The 22,142-nt window shown below is 43.6% G+C and overlaps 1 protein-coding gene across 1 annotated transcript in view; it reads right to left on the bottom strand.

Annotated features, from left to right (window-relative positions):
* Positions 1-19,978: 19,978 nt before the first annotated feature.
* The window catches only part of MPP3 (MAGUK p55 scaffold protein 3), a 31,850-nt gene continuing 29,686 nt past the window's right edge, over positions 19,979-22,142 (bottom strand). The window contains exon 20 of the mRNA XM_054457780.2: positions 19,979-20,438. Coding sequence (XP_054313755.2) covers positions 20,262-20,438 — 177 coding nt within the window. The 3' untranslated portion in view covers positions 19,979-20,261. The remainder of the gene's footprint in view (positions 20,439-22,142) is intronic.

Raw genomic sequence — 22,142 nt, forward strand, 5'->3', positions numbered from 1 at the left:
TTATTTACTTCAAGAGTTTAGAGTGGCAGCTTGGGGATAGCACCAGGAGATTTCAGCTGTGATGGCTTGGAAAAACAGTGTAAACTGGCAGTGTAAACAAGAGCAGGGCATGTATGAGTAGTTGAGAACGGTGAATAGGAGTACGACTAGACAGAAGATAGTAGGGATGACCAGTTTTTTTGGGGCACAGTCTAAGTTGGTCTGGTGTCTGGAATGAGACTGGGGCCTAATAAAAAGGAGCGTCTATACAGGAGCTTAAATGGGCTGTACCCTGTAGCATTCTGAAGACAGGCCTGAATTCTGAGAAGGGAAAGTGGTAAAAGTATTGTCCAGTCCTTTTTAAGTTGGTGGCTGAGCTTGATGAAGTGTGTTTTTAAAAGACCTTTTGTCCATTCTACTTTTCTTGAAGACGGAGGACCATACGGGATATAAAGATTTCACTGAATACTAAGAGCCTGAAAAACTGCTTGGCTGATTTGACTAATAAAGGCTCATCTGTTATCAGACTGTATTGAGGTGGGAAGGCTAAACAGAGGAATTATGTCTGACAGAAGGGAAGAAATGACTGCGGTGGCCTTCTCAGACCTTGTAGGAAAGGCCTCTACCTATCCAGTGAACGTATCTACCTAGACTAAGAGGTATTTTAGTTATCTGACTCAGGGCACGTTGAGTAAAGCTAATTTGCCAGTCCCGGGCGGGGGCAAATCCTCGAGCTTGATGTGTAGGGAAGGGAGGGGGCCTGAATAATCCCTGAGGAGTAGTAGAATAGCAGATGGAACACTGAGAAGTTATTTCCTTGAGGATAGATTTCCACGATGGAAAGGAAATGAGAGGTTCTAAGAGGCGGGCTAGTGGCTTGTACTAAAGCATAACCTGCCTTTGCTGGTGTGTGGCGATTAGGCCTGGTGGAACCGCCATCAATAAATCAAGCATGATCAGGGTGAGGAACAGGAAAGAAGGAAATTTGGGGAAATGGGGTGAATGTCAGGTGGATCAGAGAGATACAGTCATGGGGGTCAGGTGTGGTATCAGGAATAATGTGGGAGGCCGGATTGAAGTCCGGGCCAGGAACAATGGTAATTGTGGGACTTAACAAAGAGTGCGTACAGCTGAAGGAGCTGGGGAGCAGAAAGTATATGCATCAGGTATGAGGAAGAAAATAGATTTTGGAAGTTATGAGAAATATAGAGAGTGAGTTGAACATTGTGATTTTTAGGGCCTCTAAAAGTATTAAAGCAGCGGCAGCCACTGCACGCAGACATGAGGGCTAGGCTAAAACAGTAAGGTCAAGTTGTTTGCACAGAAAGGCTACAGGGTGCGGTCCTGGCTCTTGTGTGAGAATTCTGACCACACTATGCCTAGGAAGGAAAGGAGTTGTTGTTTTGTAAGGGATTGAGGTTTGGGAGATTAATCGGACATGATCAGCAGGGAAAGCACGTGTGTTTTATGAGAATTATGCCGAGATAGGTAACAGATGAGGATGAAATTTGGGCTTGACTGAAGTAATGGGGGCTGTCTGTGAAGCTTTGCGGCAGTACAGCCTAGGGAATTTGCTGAGCTTGATGGGTGTCAGGGTCAGTCCAAGTGAAAGCAAAGAGAGGCTGGGATGAAGGGTGCAAAGGAATAGTAAAGAAAGCATGTTTGAGATCTAGAACAGAATAATGGGTTGTGGAGGGAGGTATTGAGGATAGGAGAGTATATGGGTTTGGCACCACGGGGTGGATAGGCAAAACAATTTGGTTGATAAGGGGCAGATTCTGAACTAACTTGTAAGGCTTGTCTGGTTTTAGGACAGGTAAAATGGGGGAATTGTAAGGAGAGTTTATAGGCTTTAAAAGGCCATGCTGTAGCAGGCGAGTGATAACAGGCTTTAATCTTTTTAAAGCGTGCTGCGGGATGGGATATTGGCATTGAGTGGGGTAAGGGTGATTAGGTTTTAATGAGATGGTAAGGGGTGCATGATCGGTCGCCAAGGAGGGAGTAGAGGTATCTTATACTTGTGGGTTAAGGTGGGGGGATACAAGAGGAGGACGCAAAGGAGGCTTTGGATTGGGAAGAAGGGCGGCAATGAGATATAGCTGTAGTCTAGGAATAGTCAGGGAAGCAGATAATTTAGTTAAAGTGTCTCAGCCTAATAAGGGAACTGGGCAGGTGGGGATAACTAAAAAGGAGTGCTTAAAAGAGTATTGTCTAAGTTGGCACCAGAGTTGGGGAGTTTTAAGAGGTTTAGAAGCCTGGCCGTCAATACCTACAGCAGTTATGGAGGCAAGGGAAACAGGCCCTTGAAAAGAAGGTAATGTGGAGTGGGTAGCCTCCATATTGACTAAGAAGGAGACAGACTTACCCTCCACTGTGAGAGTTACCTGAAGCTTGGCATCCGTGATGGTCTAGGGGGCTTCTGAGGCGATCGGACAGTGTCAGTCTTCAGCTGCTAAGCTGAGAAGATCTGAGAAGGAGTCAGAGAGCCTTGGGCCAGAGTTCTAGGGGCTCTGGAAGTGGCTACCAGGTGAGTTGAACAGTCCAATTTTCCGTGGGGTCCTACACAGATGGGACACGGCTTAGGAGGAATCCCGGGCTGCGGGCATTCCTTGGCTCAGTGGCCAGATTTTTGGCACTTGTAGCAAGCTCCTGGGGGAGGAGGTTCTGGAGGAACGCCTGGCCGCTGCAGTTCAGGCATTTGGAATTTCTTGTGTGCTAGAGACGTGGCTGGGGTTTGTCTCACAGTGGAGGCAAGGAATTGCAACTCAGAAATACATTGCTACTTGGCTGCCTCTACTCTATCATTGTACACCTTGAAGGCAAGGTTAACTAAGCCCTGTTGTGGGGTTTGAGGGCCAGATTCTAATTTTTGGAGTTTTATTTAATGTCGGGAGCAGATTGGGTAATAAAATGTATGTTGAGAATAAGATGGCCTTTTGACCTTTTAGGGTGTAGGGCTGTAAAGTGTCTCAGGGTTGCTGCCGAACGAGCCATGAACTGGGCTGGGTTTTTATATTTGATGAAAAAGAGCCTAAACGCTTCTGATTTGGGATAAAGAAAAAGGAGCATTAACCTTGACTATGCCTTTGGCTCCAGCCACCTTTTTAAGAGTAAATTGCTGGACAGGTGGGGGAGGGCTAGTCACGGAACGAAACTGTAAGCCGGACCAAGTGTGAGGAGGGGAGGCGATAAAAAGATTATAGGGTGGAGGAGCGGAGGCTGAGGAAGAATTGGGACCTAGCTCGGCCTGGCGAGGAGCAGCCTGGGGAGGAAGGGAGAGGTCAGATGGGTCTGTAGAAAAGGAAGATTAGAAAGACTCAGCGACACTTGGGGTTGGTACTGAGGGGACAGGCAGGAGGGAAAGAAGGAAGATTTGGGACGAGTTGCACAGGGCACAGAGACTAGGAAGGGACTGATGTGTAAAAGAATGCCTGGACGTCAGGCACCTCAGACCGTTTGCCTATTTTACGACAAGAATTATTTAGAACTTGCAGGATGGAAAAATTCAAAGTGCCATTTTCTGGCTATTTGGAACTACTGTCGAGTTTGTATTGGGGTCAAGCGGCATTGCGGAAGAAAATAAGGCATTTAGGTTTGAGGTCAGGTGTGAGTTGAAGAGGTTTTAAGTTTTTGAGAACACAGGCCAAAGGAGTAGAAGGAGGAATGGAGGGTGGAAGGTTGCCCATAGTGAAGGAAGCAAGCCTAGAGAAAAGAGAGAGTAGAGAAACGGAGGGAAGGGGTTCGGGGGTTCTTACTTTCCAGAAAAGTGGGAAAAGGGGTTGGGGTGCAGAGATAAGAGGTCGGGGCACAGAAATAAGGGATGGGGTGCAGAAATAAGGGGTCGGGACATGGAAATAAGTGGTCGGGGCACAGAAATAAGAGGTTGGGGCACGGAAATAAGGGATCGGGGCACAGAGATAAGAGGTCAGGGCATGGAAATAAGGGATGGGGCACAGAAATAAGGGGTCGGGTACAGAAATAAGGGTCAGGGCATGGAAATAAGGGGTCGTGGCACAGAGATAAGGGATTGGGGCACAGAGATAAGAGGTTGGGGCATGGAAATAAGGGATTGGGGTGCAGAGATATAAGAGGTTGGGGTGTGGAAATAAGGGATTGGGGCACGGAAATAAGGGATTGGGGCACAGAGATACAAGGTTGGGGTACTTGCCCCTCCTCTAGAAAAGCGGGACTTGCCGCTAAGAGTGAAGGAGAAGGGGTTGGGGGTACTTGCCCCTCCCCCAGAAAAGCGGGACTTGCCGCTAAGAGTGAAGGAGAAGGGGTTGGGGGTACTTGCCCCTCCCCTAGAAAAGCAGGACTTGCCGCTAAGGGTGAAGGAGAAGGGGTTGAGGGGTACTTGCCCCTCCCCCAGAAAAGCAGAGAAGGGGTAGAGACAAGGAGAGAAGGGGTTGGGGTACTTGCCCCTTCCCCAGAAAAGCGGGACTTGCCGCTAAGGGTGAAGGATCAAGGCAGGCGTCCCTGCATGGTCTGACACCTTTGAAATGTGGATGAATAATCAGAGAGGCATCCCTGCAATGATTAAACACCAAGGGAAGGCTGCCTTCCCAGTCCGTGACTGGTGCTGGAGTTTTGGGTCCACAAATAAAACATGTCTCCTTTGTCTCTACCAGAAAATGAAAGGAATTGAAATTAAGAGAAGGGAGAGATTGAAGTGTGGTGCCAAGATTGAAGGGAGAAAGAGGTTAAGGGATAGTGGGGGAGGTTGGAAAAGAGAGTAAAAAAGGCTGCTTACTGGATTTGAAATTGGTGAGATGTTTCTTGGGCTGGTCGGTCTGATGACCTGAGGTCGTAGGTGGATCTTTCTCACGGAGCAAAGAGCAGGAGGACAGGGGACTGATCTTCCAAGGGAGGTCCCCCGATCCAAGTCATGGCACCAAATTTCATGCGTGTCCATGTGAAGAGACCACCAAACAGGCTTTGTGTGAGCAACATGGCTGTTTATTTCACCTGGTTGCAGGTGGGCTGAGTCCGAAAAGAGAGTCAGCGAAGGGAGATAAGGGTGAGGCCGTTTTATAGGATTTGGGTAGGTAAAGGAAAATTACAGTCAAAGGAGGTTTGTTCTCTGGCGGGCAGGAGTGGGGGTCGCAAGGTGCTCAGTGGGGGTGCTTTTTGAGCCAGGATGAGCCAGGAAAAGGATTTTCACAAGGTAATGTCATCACTTAAGGCAAGGACCGGCCATTTACACTTCTTTTGTGGTGGAATGTCTTCAGTTAAGGTGGGGCAGGGCATATTCACTTCTTTTGTGATTCTTCAGTTACTTCAGGCCATCTGGGCATATATGTGCAAGTCACAGGGGATGCGATGGCTTGGCTAGGGCTCAGAGGCCTGACAGAAACAATTTTCCAGAGCAGCTATACCATTTTATATTCCCACCAACAATGGATGAGTGATCCAGTTTCTCCACATCCTCACCAACATTTGATGTTATCACTTTTTTTTTAATTTTAGCCATTCTGATATGTGTGTGGTGAAATCTCATCTGTATATCCTCTTCAGTGAAATGCCTGTGCATGTCTTTTGCTCATTTCCTAATTTGATTTTTTTTTTTTTTTTTTGAGACAGAGTCTTGCTCTGTTGCCCAGGCTGGAGTGCAGTGGCACAATCTTGGCTCACTGCAACCTCCACCTCCGGGGTTCAAGCGATTCTCCTGCCTCAGCCTCCTGAGTAGCTGGGATTACAAGCATGCACCACCAGGCCCGGCTAATTTTTATATTTTTAGTAGAGACAGGGTTTCACCATGTTGGCCTGGCTGGTCTCAAATTCCTGACCTCAGGTGATCCACCTGCCTTGGCCTCCCAAAGTGCTGGGATTACAGGCATGAGCCACCACACCTGGCCTGATTTTTTAAGTAGCAAATTTTGAAAGTTATTTACATATTATAGAAATAAGTCCTTTGCCTGCTATGCACCTTGCACGTATTTTTCTTTCAGTCTATAATTTGTCTTTTCATCCTCAGGGTCTTTGACAGAGCAAGATATTTTTATTTTGATGACAATCCAATATATCAATGATGAAACTGTTCTGTATCTTGACTCTATCAATGTCAATATCCTTGTTGTGATACTGTACCATATAGTTTTGCACTATGCTACCACTGGGGGAATCTGGTAAGGAGTTTACAGGATCTCTCTGTATTATTTCCTACATGCATGTGAATCTACGGTTATCTCAAAATAAAAAGCTTAAAAAAAAAACATGCCTAAATACAAATTCATTATTAACTGGTTCCAGTTAATCTCAGTTTGAGGAACAACCATTCTTCTAGACACCCACGTTAAAAACCTGAGGTCATCTTTTACTTCATTCTTTCTCTTTCCTCCTATCCCCCTCCTACATATCTTTGTTTTTTTTGTTTGTTTGTTTGTTTAAAGACAGAGTCACTCTCTTGCCCAGGGTATGGTCTATGGAGGTGATCTTAAAGCTACAAGTCTTATGTCTCAATCTCTATATGAGCTACTGCCATATTTCAGGCACTTGTGATTTGCAACTTGTATTACTAATGCAAAAATATATCCATATCACTTTCCAGCTTAATGGCTTCAGTGATTTGCCATTCTTGCATAATGGGCTGGAGCTTTAAATAGAGCATACAAGGCTTTTCATGATCCAGCCCATGAACTGCTCAGGTTATATTAGTTATAGTTTCAAATGTTTGGAGATTTTCCAGTTATCTTTCTGTTATTAATTTTTAATTTGATCCCATTATGTCCAGAGAATATACTCTATCATTTCAATTCTTTTAAATTTGTTAAGGTTTTTTTTTAATCAAGGTGAATATTTTATGGACATTTGAAAAGAATGTGTATTGCACTGTTATTGGGCAAAGTGTTCTATAAATATCAGTTAGGTCCTGTTGGTTGATGGTGTTCAGTTCTACATCCTGATGATTTTCTCTCTAGTAGTTCTATCAATTGCTAAGGGTGGGGTGTTGAAATCCTCAACTGTAATTGTGGATTTGTCTATTTATCTTTTTAACTCTGTTTTTGCTTCATATATTTTGAAGCTCTGGTGTTTGGCACATACACATTAAAGATTGCTATATATTTTTGGTGGATTGATTTATTGATTTTTTTTTTTTTTTTTTGAGACAGGGTCTCATTCTGTCACCCAGGCTGGAGTGCAGCAGTGTAATCTCAGTTCACTGCAACTTCCACCTCCCTGGGCTCAAGCAATCCTCCCACCTCAGTCTCCCAAGTGGCTGGGACTACAGGCATGCACCACCGTGCCCAGCTAATTTTTGTATTTTTTTTTTTAGTGGAGATGGGGTTTCACCATATTGCCCAGGCTGGTCTCGAACTCCTGGGCTCAAGCGATCTGCCCACGTTGGCCTCCCAAAGTACTGAGATAACAGACGTGAGATCTCTTTATTATTATATAATGTCCCTCTTTGTCCCTAGTAATTTTCTTTCTCTGAACTTACTTTATCTGATATTAACATACTCAGTACTGCTTTCTTAAAATTAGTGTTTGCATGCTATATTACCTTTTATCCTTTAACTTTCAACCTACCTGTCTCATCATGTTTGAAGGAACATATACTTGCAGATAGCAGATACAGACAGTCTCTGACTTACAATGGTTTGACTTAAATGTTTTTTTTTTTTTTTTGAGATGGAGTCTCGCTCTGTTGCCCAGGCTGGAGTGCAGTGGCGCGATCTCAGCTCACTGCAAGCTCTGCCTCCCAGGTTCACGCTATTCTCCTGCCTCAGGCTCCCGAGTAGCTGGGACTACAGGCGCCCGCCACCATGCCCAGCTAATTTTTTGTAGTTTTAGTAGAGATGGGGTTTCACCATGTTAGCCAGGATGGTCTCGATCTCCTGACCTCGTGATCTGCCCGCCTCGGCCTCCCAAAGTGCTGGGATTAGAGGCGTGAACCACCGTGCCTGGCATGATTTTTTTTTTTAACCTTATGATGGTTCAAAAGCAATATACATTCAGTAGAAATCATACTTTAAGTACCCATACAACCATTTCTGTTGTTCACTTTCAGTACCGTATTCAACAGATAACATGACATATTCAATACTTTATTATAAAATGGGCTTTATGTTAGGTAATTTTGCCCAACTATAGGCTAATATAAGTGTTCTGAGCATATTTAAGTTAGGCCTGGCTAAACTATAATGTTTGACAGGTTAGATGTATTAAATGTATTTTTGACTTTGAATGTTTTTCAACTTACCATGGATTTATTGGGAACATAACCTCATCATAAGTCAAGGAGCATCTGTACTTCTATTTTTATGTATTGTGTTGTTTCTTTCTTTCCCTCCCTCCTTCTTCCCTTCCCTTCCCTCCTCCTTCTCTTCCCCCTCCCATCCCCTCCTCTCCCCTCCCCTCCCCTTCCCTCCCCTTCCCTTCCCTTCCTTCTACCTTATTTCCCTTTCTTAGGTCCCAGCCTCCTGTTAATTTATTTCTGTTTGGAGAGCTTCCTTTAGCCATTCTTTAAGGGTAGGTCTCAACAAACTGTTTCTCTTCATCTGAGAATGTCTTCATTTTTCCCTTTATTCCTGAAGGCCAGTTTCACCTGATAACAGGATTCAAGATTGATAGTTTTGTTTTCAGCACTTGATAAGTGTTGGACCACTTCCAGATGGCCTCCATCATTTCTTTTACAGGTAGTGCAAAAAGTACAGTTTGAATTAACATTCCTTCCTGGTTGTTTCTCCCTGACTGTTTTAAAGATTTCTCTTTTCTTAATCTCCAGTTTTTAGAAGGTTAATTATGATGTGTCAGTATGGCTTTGGACTGTTTTCTCTATTTGGAGCTCAATCAACTTCTTGAATCTGTAGGTGTTTGTCTTCCACCGGATTTGGGAAGTTTTCAGCCATTATTTCTCTGAATACTTTCCAGTCTCACACTTTCTTCTTTCCTGCAAAGACTCTGATGATACAAATGTTAGTAACTCTATCACGGGATCCTTAGGGTGTCACTTTGCCAGCCAGAAACCTCTGTGGCTAGTGGCACCTTCTGCCTGAGTATTGCTTGTGGCCGCTGGGCTTGTTCTGCCCACTCAGCCCAGCAGGCTGCGCTCAGCTCACACTACAGGCCCAGATCCCACACCTGCCAGGGGTGAGCCAGGCATGGAGTGGCGAGGCGTGTGTGGGCAAGTGAGCGCAGGGTCTGGCCACTATGCACAGCCAGGCATGCTGGCTGCTGTGGTGGGGTGGGGAGCTCAGGTGCTGGCACAGATGCCAGCTCCATGCAAGGCTGTGGCTGGACCAGATGTACTGCACACGGCTTCCACTGCAGGCATCCACGTCTGGATGAGGGGAACACGGTGGCACCCAGAAGCTTGGAGATGCCAGAAATCGCAGAGCCCCAAAGAGGGTGTCACAGCCCTAGTTCAGGGAGCTGCAGCTCTTCTATCCTTCTTGTCACCCACAACATGGAGAGCAGGGGTGGCAGCAGGGGGGTGTTTCAGCCCTATTTGTGTTACAGCTCTTTTAGCCCTGCCATTTGAAGAGGAGGAAAAAGTGATCCTATACCATCTTGTTCTGAAACCATAAGCCTGGCATTTAAAGGAAGCAGTGGTTGGTGACTGTATTCAAAGGGCAAGAAAAATGGAGTAAGAAACTGATCAGTGGCTGGGCACGGTGGTCCACACCTGTAATCCCAGCACTTTGGTAGGCCAAGGCAGGTGGATTGCTTGAGGTCAGGAGTTCAAGACCAGCCTGACCAACATGGTGAAACCCTGTCTCTACTAAAAATAAAAAAATTAGCCAGGCATAGTGGTGGATGCCTGTAATCCTAGCTACTCAGGAGGCTGAGGCAGGAGAATAGCTTGAACCCGGGAGGCAGAGGTTGCAGTCAGACAAGATCATGTCATTGCACTCAAGCCTGGGCGACAGACACTCCGTCTCAAAAAAATAGAAAGAAAAAAAGAAAGAAATCGATCAATATTAACTCCACCAAACAGAGAAATGCTGCTCATTGGTTCTTAACTATCTGATTAAAAATGGGCTTTGTGCATATGCTGAACTCTGCAGTTATTAAAGAAATCATCAAGTGTTATCATTGTTTCAATGCATGGTCCTGTGATTGGTAGCATAAATGATGTGATACTGGATAAGTGGATACAAAATTTGGCCACATGTTTTAAAGCATGTATTTGAACATACAATTGGCTAATATATCTGAGCACTGCCTGTAAATGACAGATGGTTCTAACTTTCTTAAACCCATCTTCCACAGGGAGTAAAGTGGATAGCAGGGAAGGTTACAAATCAGTGGATTGAGAATGGCAAACAGGAATAACTCACTACTAATTCTGCCCAGCTGATACTGAACACGGTCCTGAAAGTGCCAAAGACATTACTAATTGATGACAGCACTCTCCTGTTGAGTTTAGTTGATCACAATAAGAGTGCTGTGATCACAATAAGAGAGTGCTGTGATCAATTAGTAATGTCTTCCACAGGTGCAGGAATGGGCATTGGCTGCCACATATGCCACCTATTTAACACTTCTGACCTAGAAAATTCCTCTAGAGAGCACATCCTCTCTGGCTGTAGATACAGGCAGCCAGCTTATCTGTTTGAAGACCCAAGGATTTAAAAAGGTCCATCTTGAGGGGTTTGTAATAAGGAGATTTATTAGTGTTGGGCCCAGAGTGATGGATGGAGTTTTTCCAACATTTTGCCCAGGGGCTCAGAACATATGGACTGCTAGTTGAAATGGGGCTTGGAATTACATTTACACACATTCCACCAATAAATATTTGAACACAGGTGCATTTTTTAACAATAGTTTTCTGCATGAACTGCAAAAATGCCTTCCAAATGACCTCTGTCTCTGGGGTCCTACCCTTCCTACTCCCATAAATCTGGTAGCCAATAAACAGCTGTAGACACAGCTTGTCTTGGGGATTAGGGGCTGCCTTGACAGGAAATAAAGCAAGGATCACTTTTTATTTTCTTCTTGAGACAGGGTCTCACTTTGTTGCTCAGGCTGGAGTGCAGTGGTGCAATCAGAGATTACTGCAGCCTCCATCTACCTGGGCTCAAGCAATTCTCCCACCTTAGCTTCCCGAGTAGCTGGGACCACAGGGGCACACCACCATGACCAGCTAATTTTTAAAATATATTTTAAGTTCTAGGGTACATGTGTACAACATGCAGGTTTGTTACATAGGTATACATGTGTCATGTTGGTGTGCTGCACCTGTTAACTCGTCATTTACATTAGGTATATCTCCTAATGCTATCCCTCCTCCCTCCCCCCACCCCACGACAGGCCCTGGTGTGTGATGTTCCCCACCCTGTGTCCAAGTGTTCTCATTGTTCAATTCCCACCTATGAGTGAGAACATGCGGTGTTTGGTTTTCTGTCCTTGCGATAGTTTGCTCAGAATGGTGGTTTCCAGCTTCATCCATTTCCCTACAAAGGACATGAACTCATCCGTTTTTATGGCTGCATAGTATTCCATGGTGTAAATGTGTCACATTTTCTTAATCCAGTCTATCACTGATGGACATTTGGGTTGTTCCAAGTCTTTGCTACTGTGAATAGTGCCACAATAAATATATGTGTGCATGTGTCTTTATAGCAGCATGATTTATAATCCTTTGGGTATATGCCCAGTAATGGGATGGCTGGGTCAAATGGTATTTCTAGTTCTAGATCCTTGAGGAATCACCACACTGTCTTCCACAATGGTGGAACCAGTTTACAAACCCACCAACAGTGTAAAAGCGTTCCTATTTCTCCACATCCTTTCCAGCACCTGTTGTTTTCTGACTTTCTAATGATCGCCATTCTAACTGGTGTGAGATGGTATCTCATTGTGGTTTTGATTTGCATTTCTCTGATGGCCAGTGATGATGAGCATTTCTTCATGTGTCTGTTGGCTGCATAAATGTCTTCTTCTGAGAAGTGTCTGTTTATATCCTTTGCCCACTTTTTGATGGGGTTGATTTTTTCTTGTAAATTTAAGTTCTTTGTAGCTTTTGGATATTAGCCCTTTGTCAGATGAGTAGATTGCAAAAATTTTCTCCCATTCTGTAGGTTGCCTGTTCACTCTGATGGTAGTTTCTTTTGCTGCTCAGAAGCTCTTTAGTTTAATTAGATCCCATTTGTCAATTTTGGCTTTTGTTGCCATTGTTTTTGGTATTTTAGTCATGAAGTCCTCACCCATGCCTACGGCCTGAATGGTATTGCCTAGGTTTTCTTCTAGGGTTTTTATCGTTTTGTCTAACATTTAAGTCTTTAATCCATCTTCAATTAATTTTTGTATAAGATATAAGGAAGGGATCCAGTTTCAGCTTTCTACATATGGCTAGCCAGTTTTCCCAGCACCATTTATTAAATAGGGAATCCTTTCCCCATTTCTTGTTTTTGTCAGGTTTGTCAAAGATCAGATGGTTGTAGGTGTGTGATATTATTTCCAGGGGCTCTATTCTGTTCCATTGGTCTATATCTCTGTTTTGGTACCAGTACCATGCTGTTTTGATTACTGTAGCCTTGTAGTATAGTTTGAAGTCAGGCAGCATGATGCCTCCAGTTTTGTTCTTTTGGCTTAGGATTGTCTTGGCAATGCGGGCTCTTTTTTGGTTCCATTTGAACTTTAGTTTTTTCCAGTCTGTGAAGAAAGTCATTGGTAGCTTGATGGGGATGCCATTGAATCTATAAATTACCTTGGGCAGTATGGCCATTTTCACAATATTGATTCTTCCTATCCATGAGCATGGAATGTTCTTCCATTTGTTTGTGTCCTCTTTTATTTCGTTGAGCAGTGGTTTGTAGTTCTCCTTGAAGAGGTCCTTCACATCCCTTGTAAGTTGGATTCCTAGGTATTTTATTCTCTTTGAAGCAATTGTGAAAGGGAGTTCATTCATGATTTGGCTCTTTGCTTGTCTGTTATTGATGTATAGGAATGCTTGTGATTTTTGCACATTGATTTTGTATCCTGAGACTTTGCTGAAGTTGCTTATCAGCTTAAGGAGATTTTGGGCTGAGATGATGGGGTTTTCTTCATATACAATCATGTTATCTGCAAACAGGGACAATTTGACTTTGTCTTTTCCTAATTGAATACCTTTTATTTCTTTCTCTTGCCTGAGTGCCCTGGCTGGAACTTCCAACACTACATTGAATAGGAGTAGTGAGACAGAGCATCCCTGTCTTATGCCAGTTTTCAAAGGGAATGCTTCCAGTTTTTGCCCATTCAGTATGATACTGGCTGTGGGTTTGTCATATATAGCTCTTATTATTTTGAGATACATCCTATCAATACCTAGTTTATTGAGAGTTTTTAGCATGAAGGGCTGTTGAATTTTGTCAAAGGCCTTTTCTGCATCTATTGAGATAATCATGTGGTTTTTGTCTTTGGTTCTGTTTATATGATGGATTACGTTTATTGATTTACGTATGTTGAACCAGCCTTGCATTCCAGAGATGAAGCCAACTTGATCATCGTGGGTATATCAGCTTTTTGATGTGCTGCTGGATTTGGTTTGACAGTATTTTATTTAGGATTTTTGCATCAATGTTCATCAGGGATATTGGTCTAAAATTCTCTTTTTTTGTTGTGTCTCTGTCAGGCTTTGATATCAGGATGATGTTGGCCTCATAAAATGAATTAGGGAGGATTCCCTCTTTTTCTATTGATTGGAATAGTTTCAGAAGGAATGGTACCAGCTCCTCTTTGTACCTCTGGTAGAATTTGGCTGTGAATCTGTCTGGTCCTGGACTTTTTTTGGTTGGTAGGTTATTAATTATTGCCTCAATTTCAGAACTTGTTATTGGTCTATTCAGGGATTCAACTTCTTCCTGTTTTAGTCTTGGGAGGGTGTATGTGTCCAGGAATTTACCCATTTCTTCTAGATCTTCTAGTTTATTTGCATAGAGGTGTTTATAGTATTCTCTGATGGTAGTTTGTATTTCTGTGGGATCGGTGGTGATATCCTCTTTATGATTTTGTATTGCGTCTATTTGATTCTTCTCTTTTTTCTTCTTTATTAGTCTTGCTAGCAGTCTATCAATTTTGTTGATCTTTTCAAAAAACCAGCTCTTGGATTCATTGATTTTTTGAAGGGTTTTTTTGGTCTCTATCTCCTTCAGTTCTGCTCTGATCTTAGTTATTTCTTGCCTTCTGCTAACTTTTGAATGTGTTTGCTCTTGCTTCTCTAGTTCTTTTAATTCTGATGTTAGGGTGTCAATTTTAGATCTTTTCTGCTTTCTCTTGTGGGCATTTAGTGCTATAAATTTCCCTCTACACACTTCTTTAAATGTGTCCCAGAGATTCTGGTATGTTGTGTCTTTGTTCTCATTGGTTTCAAAGAACATCTTTATTTCTGCCTTCATTTCGTTATGTACCCAGTAGTCATTCAGGAGCAGGTTGTTCAGTTTCCATGTAGTTGAGCAGTTTTGAGTGAGCTTCTTAATCCTGAGTTCTAGTTTGATTGCACTGTGGTCTGAGAGACAGTTTGTTATAATTTCTGTTCTTTTACATTTGCTGAGGAGTGCTTTACTTCCAACTGTGTGGTCAATTTTGGAATAGGTGTGATGTGGTGCTGAGAAGAATGTATATTCTGTTGATTTAGGGTGGAGAGTTCTGCAGATGTCTATTAGGTCCGCTTGGTGCAGAACTGAATTCAATTCCTGGATATCCTTGTTAACTTTTTTGTCTCGTTGATCTGTCTAATGTTGACAGTGGGGTGTTAAAGTCTCCCATTATTATTGTGTGGGAGTCTAAGTCTCTTTGTAGGTCTCTAAGGACTTGCTTTATGAATCTGGGTGCTCCTGTACTGGGTGCATATATATTTAGGATAGTTAGCTCTTCTTGTTGAATTGATCCCTTTACCATTATGTAATGGCCTTCTTTGTCTCTTTTGATCTTTGTTGGTTTAAAGTCTGTTTTATTGGAGACTAGGATTGCAACCCCTGCTTTTTTTTGTTTTCCATTTGCTTGGTAGATCTTCCTCCATCCCTTTATTTTGAGCCTATGTGTGTCTCTGCGCATAAGATGGGTCTCCTGAATACAGCACACTGATGGGTCTTGACTCTTCACCAATTTGCCAGTCTGTCTTTTAATTGGAGCATTTAGCCCATTTACTTTTAAGGTTAATATTGTTATGTGTGAATTTGATCCTGTCATTATGATGTTAGCTGGTTATTTTGCTCGTTAGTTGATGCAGTTTCTTCCTAGCATTGATGGTCTTTACAATTTGGCATGTTTTTGCAGTGGCTGGTACCGACTGTTCCTTTCCATGTTTAGTGCTTCCTTCAGGAGCTCTTGTAAGGCAGGCCTGGTGATGACAAAATCTCTCAGCATTTGTTTGTCTGTAAAGGATTTTATTTCTCCTTCACTTATGAAGCTTAGTTTGGCTGGATATGAAATTCTGAGTTGAAAATTCTTTTCTTTAAGAATGTTGAATATTGGCCCCCACTCTCTTCTGGCTTGTACAGTTTCTGCCAAGAGATCTGCTGTTAGTCTGAGGGGCTTCCCTTTGTGGGTAACCCAACCTTTCTCTCTGGCTGCCCTTAACATTTTTTCCTTCGTTTCAACTTTGGTGAATCTGACAATTATGTGTCTTGGGGTTGCTCTTCTCGAGGAGTATCTTTGTGGCATTCTCTGTATTTCCTGAATTTGAATGTTGGCCTGCCTTGCTCGGTTGGGGAAGTTCTCCCAGATAATATCCTGAAGAGTGTTTTCCAACTTGGTTCCATTCTCCCCATCACTTTCAGGTACACCAATCAGATGTAGGTTTGGTCTTTTCACACAGTCCCATATTTCTTGGAGGCTTTGTTCATTTCTTTTTACTCTTTTTTCTCTAAACTTCTTTTCTCCCTTCATTTCCTTCATTTGACCTTCAATCACTGATACCCTTTCTCCCACTTGATCAAATCGGCTACTGAAGCTTGTGCATGTGTCATGTAGTTCTCATGCCATGGTTTTCGGTTCCATCAGGTCATTTAAGGACTTCTCTACACTGTTTATTCTAGTTAGCCATTCATCTAATCTTTTTTCAAGGTTTTTAGCTTCTTTGCGATGGGTTCAAACATCCTCCTTTAGCTCGGAGAAGTCTGTTATTACCGATCATCTAAAGCCTTCTGTCAACTCATCGAAGTCATTCTCCATCCAGCTTTGTTCCATTGCTGGCGAAGAGCTGCATTCCTTTGGAGGAGAAGAGGTGCTCTGGTTTTTAGAATTTTCAGCTTTTCTGCCCTGGTTTCTCCCCATCTTTGTGGTTTTATCTACCTTTGGTCTTTGATGATGGTGACGTACAGGTGGGGTTTTAGTGTGGATGACCTGTTTCTTAGTTTTCCTTCTAAGACAGGACCCTGAGCTGCAGGTCTGTTGGAGTCTGCTGGAGGTCCACTCCAGACCCTGTTTGCCTGGGTATCACCAGTGGAGGCTGCAGAACAGCAAATATTGCAGAACGGCAAATGTTGCCGTCTGATCCTTCTTCTGGAAGCTTCGTCTCAGAGGGGCACCCGGCTGTATGAGGTGTCAGTTGGCCCCTACTGGGAGGTGTCTCCCAGTTAGGCTACTCGGGGTTAAGGGACCCACTTGAGGAGGCAGTCTGTCCATTCTCAGATCTCAAACTCCGTGCTGGGAGAAGCACTACTCTCTTCAAAGCTGTCAGACAGGGACATTTAAGTCTGCAGAAGTTTCTGCTGCCTTTTGTTCAGCTATGCCCTGCCCCCAGAGGTGGAGTCTACAGAGGCAGGCAGGCCTCCTTAAGCTGCGGTGGGTTCTACCCAGTTCGAGCTTCCAGGCTGCTTTGTTTACCTACTCAAGCCTCAGCAATTGTGGACGCTCCTCCCCCAGCCTTGCTGCTGCCTTGCAGTTCCATCTCAGATTGCTGTGCTAGCAGTGAGCGAGGCTCCATGGGCATGGGACCCTCTGAGCCAGGCGCGGGATATAATCTCCTGGTGTGCCGTTTGCTAAGGCTGTTGGAAAAGTGCAGTATTAGGGTGAGAGTGTCCCGATTTTCCAGGTACCATCTGTCACAGCTTCCCTTTGCTAGGAAAGGGAATTCCCTGACCTCTTGCATTTCCAGGGTGAGGCGATGCCCCACCCTATTCCGTGGGCTGCAGCCACTGTCTGACAAGCCCCAGTGAGATGAAACCAGTACCTCAGTTAGAAATGCAGAAATCACCCATCTTCTGCATCGCTCATGCTGGCAGCTGCAGACTGGAGCTGTTCCTATTTGGCCATCTTGGAACCTCCCCCACAACTAATTTTTAAATTTTTATTTTATTGTTTTTATTTATTTATTTAAGACACAGTCTTGCTCTGTTGCCCAGGCTAGAGTGCAGTGGCATGATCTTGGCTCACTGCAACCTCTGCCTCCCAGGTTCAAGCAATTCTGGTGCCTCAGCCTCTTGAGTAGCTGGGATTATAGGCGTGTGCCACCACGCCTGGCTAATTTTTGTATTTTTAGTAGAGACAGGGTTTCACCATATTGGCCAGACTGGTCTCAAACTCCTGGCCTCAAGTGATCTGCCTGCTTCAGCCTCCCAAAGTGCTGGGATTACAGGCATGAGCCAATGCTGCCGGCTCTAATTTTATGTTTAATAGAGACAAGGTCTCGCTATGTTGCCCAGGCTGGTCTTGAACTCCTGAGCTCAAGTGATCCTCCTGCCTTGGCCTCCCAAAGTGCTGGGATTATAGGTGTGAGTCACCACACTTGGCTAAGGATCACTTTTTAATACTCTGTTTCATAATACATGTAAAGAGAATTACCATCATTTAATCTGACAATTATGTAAAAATATTATGTAAGCAGCAGAAAATGCCTGTGGAGTGGTATAAAATGCAGAAAGAACGTCATCAGGTATCCAACCACTGTGTTCCTACACTGGAGGGAAAACCACCTACATGGGACTTTGAGACTTGATTAGGATGTCCACCATGGTGCCTCCTGAGGGGATCTTCAAAAGTAATTTTTAACGTATGTGGGTTTGTTTTGTTTTTGCCTGTGAGCAGACTTCAGATCCCAGCTCTCCTGCATAACAACTTTTTTTTTTGAGACAGAGTCTCACTTGTCACCCAGGCTGGAGTGCAGTGGCACAATCTCGGCTCACTGCAACCTCTGCCTCCCAGGTTTAAGTGATTCTCCTGCCTCAGCCTCCCAAGTAGCTGGGATTACAGGCGCCCGCCACCACACCCAGCTAATTTTTTTTTTTTTTTTTTTTAGTAGAGACGGGGTTTCACCATTTTGGCCAGGCTGGTCTCAAACTCCTGACCTCAAGTGATCCACCGCCTCAGCCTCCCAAAGTGCTAGGATTACAAGCATTATCCTGCATAACAACTTTGCATGTGCTAGTCACACTTCAGGGGCAGCTGCCCTCCCTGGCCTGGCTCTCTGGATCAGCTCAAGACCAATTTCACTTGATAAGAATCCAATACTCTGTAAGTGCAAAGAAGTCTCCATCTTTTTACTAGAAAGTTCTGAAGAATGTGATCCTGTTACGTGGACCTACCAGGTTCATGAGCTAGAGTTGCAAAGGTATCCTTGTGTAGAAGGTAAAATGGAAATTTCTAAATGGGTGGCAAACCTTCTCCCTGGTGCTTCACCTTCAACTTGGCCTCCTTTTCCTTTCATGAATAAAAGAAGTTGAAAATGTACACATGTGTATGTAGCCTCTGTTCAGTCTTAGAAGTTATGGCCACACTTCATATTATAAATTCTAGCTGTAAACACGTTCATCACTTATAAGTGAATTATATTAGTGAGTAGTCTTGATTATGGGACCAGAAAAGAATGAGCCAGTATAGTATCGTGGTTAACGATCATCTCTGGTATTTGGGCGATTTAGGCTCAAATACCATAGCTCTGCATTTTTTAATTTATTTTTTATTTTTAAAATTTTTTTGAGGCAGGGTCTCACTCTGTCACCCAGGCTGGAGTGCAGTGGCGCAATCATGGCTCACTGCAGCCTCGACCTCCTCGTTCATCCCACCTCAGCCTCCTGAGTAGCTGGGACTACAAGCACACACCACCACGCCCGGCTAGTTTTTGTATTTTTTGTAGAAATGGGGTTTCGACACGTTGCCCAGACTGGTCTCGAACTCCTGAGCTCAAGCAATCCACCCACCTCGGCCTCCCAAAGTGCTAGGATTACAGGCATGTACTACAGTGCCTGGCCTGCAATTTTTTTTTTAAATCTGTGCAAGCTTGGGCACATTATTTAAACTGTCTAAGCTTTATTTTTTTTCTCATTTGTACAACGAGATGATAAGAATCCTACCTTATTGGCTTGGTGTATTTATCAGGGTAATGTATGGCCTTAGCATAGCATCCAGCACAGAATAAAAACTGTTGTTGGCTATTAATAATAAAAAAAAATTCTCTGAGCACCTAAGATATATCATGAATCCTGGGTGATAATCATTTTTGCTCAGAGACAACCCATTAGGCCCACACTCTGGGTCTACATACTTTTATTCTTGACAGAAATGGTTTACAGTGACGTAGCCATAGTTTTGACAGGGAGAGTCATCTGGTTTCCCAAGATCTAGCACAATGGGAACCCCTGTGATCTCACGGCAGGGACTGGCTAGGACCAAGGCAACTGTCAGTAACAAAAGGGACAATGGATGGAATAGAACAAATCAAACAAAGCAAGGGCTCGATGTTAGGAATCTGAGGGTATTTAGAAAGGGAAAAGGCAACCTTACATTCCTCGAGTCCCTGAAGGCACCACTGCAGTATAGGATAGTACAGTAATTCATGTTGATGGTGAAGTGTGCCTCAGCCTTCCAGAGAAAATTTACGTATATTCACTATTTTAAAATAGGCAGAGAACCCATTTTCTATTACCAGGCAAGCACTTCAAAAAAAGATTAAGATCAACATTTTAGTGCTTGAAGACAGGGGAACTTCAGTTACATGTAAAATCCCCTGGGATAAAACAAGTTAGCTTCCAAAAAAACTACTAAGCGTCACTATGTTTAAAAAGCTTAAACATTCTGCAAATCAGTACTGTATAAATTAACCACTACCACCCACAAAAGACAGTGGCTACTTAACTTTGGTACAAAGAATCAGGGTCAGCTTGCCTGTGATACTTTAATAAAGGAAATGTGTTGTTTTCTAATATGCCCCTTTCAAATCATGATCCAAAGAGGTGCAGTGAAAAACAACAGACAAAAACCAACAACAAACAAGACTTCCCACTTATACTCTTCTCGATGATGGAATTTGTGGAGAATTCTCCCCCTCTCTGCACTTGAGATTCCTTGATGGTAAAATGAGGGAGTCTGGACTAGATGATCTTCAAGGTCCCGTCCAGCTTGGATGTTCTGGGATAAAGTTACCTGACCCAACTAACAGGTACCCAGTGAGTGTCCTTGCTCAGCTTCTCTAAGACCACTTTGAGCTGGCTGTAGGCACCCTGGAGATCCTCCTTCACCAGCACAGCGTCTACCAGGTGCCCATAATGCTGGTCTATGAAGGCGGCAGAAGCGGCCATCTCTTGCTGCTGCTCATCCTGCAAGGAAAGGGGTGGTAAAAGGAGCAACTGGGTTGTTCTCCTATAACAAACCTATAGCCTTTGTCTTGAGCAATGTTCCAACCTTTAACTTTTAAGTGATGAGTGGATGACTAGGTCCCACTGATAACCAACCGTGTACACAAGAACAGAGTGTAGGGACAACATCATGTCAAGCTTCAAAGAAAGTTAATGGGCAGTAGACACAATCACTGTTCAGTCATTCACTCACAGAATACCTCCTGAGGACCTATGAACTCAAAGCCATGATAGGAAGTGCATTGGGGATGCTGATTCTATATCTGTGTATATATGTCAATATCACACTTCCTGCCTCAGAAGTACTTCCAAAGAAGTAGTATTGTGCTGCACGACATTTAGTACACAGGTTAAATAATTATAAGAAAGAACTATAAATAATAACTATATAAAAACAGAGCAAACATTTCTGCAATCAACTGGCAGAAGGAGAAGAAATCATTCTAATGCCCTCCTGAAGACTCCTAAATTCACAGTGTAGAACTCAATTCTTTTCATTTCCTCACACCAGAGCCAAACACTAGCACAGCAAAGTGGAGTTATTTAAGAAAGCACTGGACAATTCTAATCAAATTCCCCATTTCCTTAGGGCAGCTGATCTCTTTAATCAGATTGCTTTTCTGACACCTAACATTAAGGCATAGGCAACAACTCCATCTTACCCAATGTGGGCACTGTTTGCATCTTCATTCAAAAGAACCTCTAATAAGTATTATTTCGGGTGAGTAGTTGTCTGACAATTAGCCTGGTTTTGGAAAATGGGAAAGTGGCAGGCCCATTCTAAGTAAAATTACAAAATGAAATTTGTCACTGGCATTCACTCACTGCCCTTTTTAGTCCTCTCTTGCTGTCTCCCCTCTGCTTCTAGGGGCTCAGTGTTTTCATGCTGCCACAGGGAAAGGGTGAGTTCTGTTCTCTCCCAAAGAGACCTACATTCCAAATAATCCCCCCTCTTCTCTGTCACCAGTCAAAACCCAACTCCTACTTTAGTGAGAGAATCTGAAATTTCAGGATTCGAGTCCTCAAGATCCAGGAAAAGGGTTTGGCATGCTACTTCAAAGATAGTAGAAATGTAAGAGAAGGCTGAGATAATTTCTTCTCCTTTTCTCCTCCAGGAGGGAAAAAATTCGATGAAATTGGGAGACACTTCTCAATTCTATATTCTATATAGAATATTCTTGCAGGGCTACCTTCATACTCAGAAGCCCTATCCCATAACTGCCCCCTGGTTCTTCAACCCCACCTTCCCCACTCCCTGACACACACCCATCCTATAGACCTGTCTGCTGCTTCCAGTTTCCCCTCCTCCAGGCACCGACATGGTTCATCCTGGAAGCATTTGGCTATTTGAGAAATTATAGAAGGAAAATTTTTGCCACAAAGAACCATAATCTTCCTAATAAATATCTGCATCTGGAAAGAACTTAAGTAAATCTCTAATGGAGTAAAAACGTGTGACATTTGCTTAGCAGTCATAAATCTCCTGAACCCCTTTCCTGGCCTGTAACGATGGAACTCGCCCACCTGTGTCTTCAGCAAGAGTCACAGTCCCGAAGATCACATAGGAAAGATTCCCCCATGCTGTCCATCACCCCCAGGTTGGATCAGCTTTGCCGAGTCAGAAGCCAGAAGCCCCATTAACTTGTGGTCAGCAAGGAAACAGAG

This window comes from Pongo pygmaeus, chromosome 19, assembly GCF_028885625.2.
Source record: "Pongo pygmaeus isolate AG05252 chromosome 19, NHGRI_mPonPyg2-v2.0_pri, whole genome shotgun sequence".
Lineage (NCBI taxonomy): Eukaryota > Metazoa > Chordata > Mammalia > Primates > Hominidae > Pongo > Pongo pygmaeus.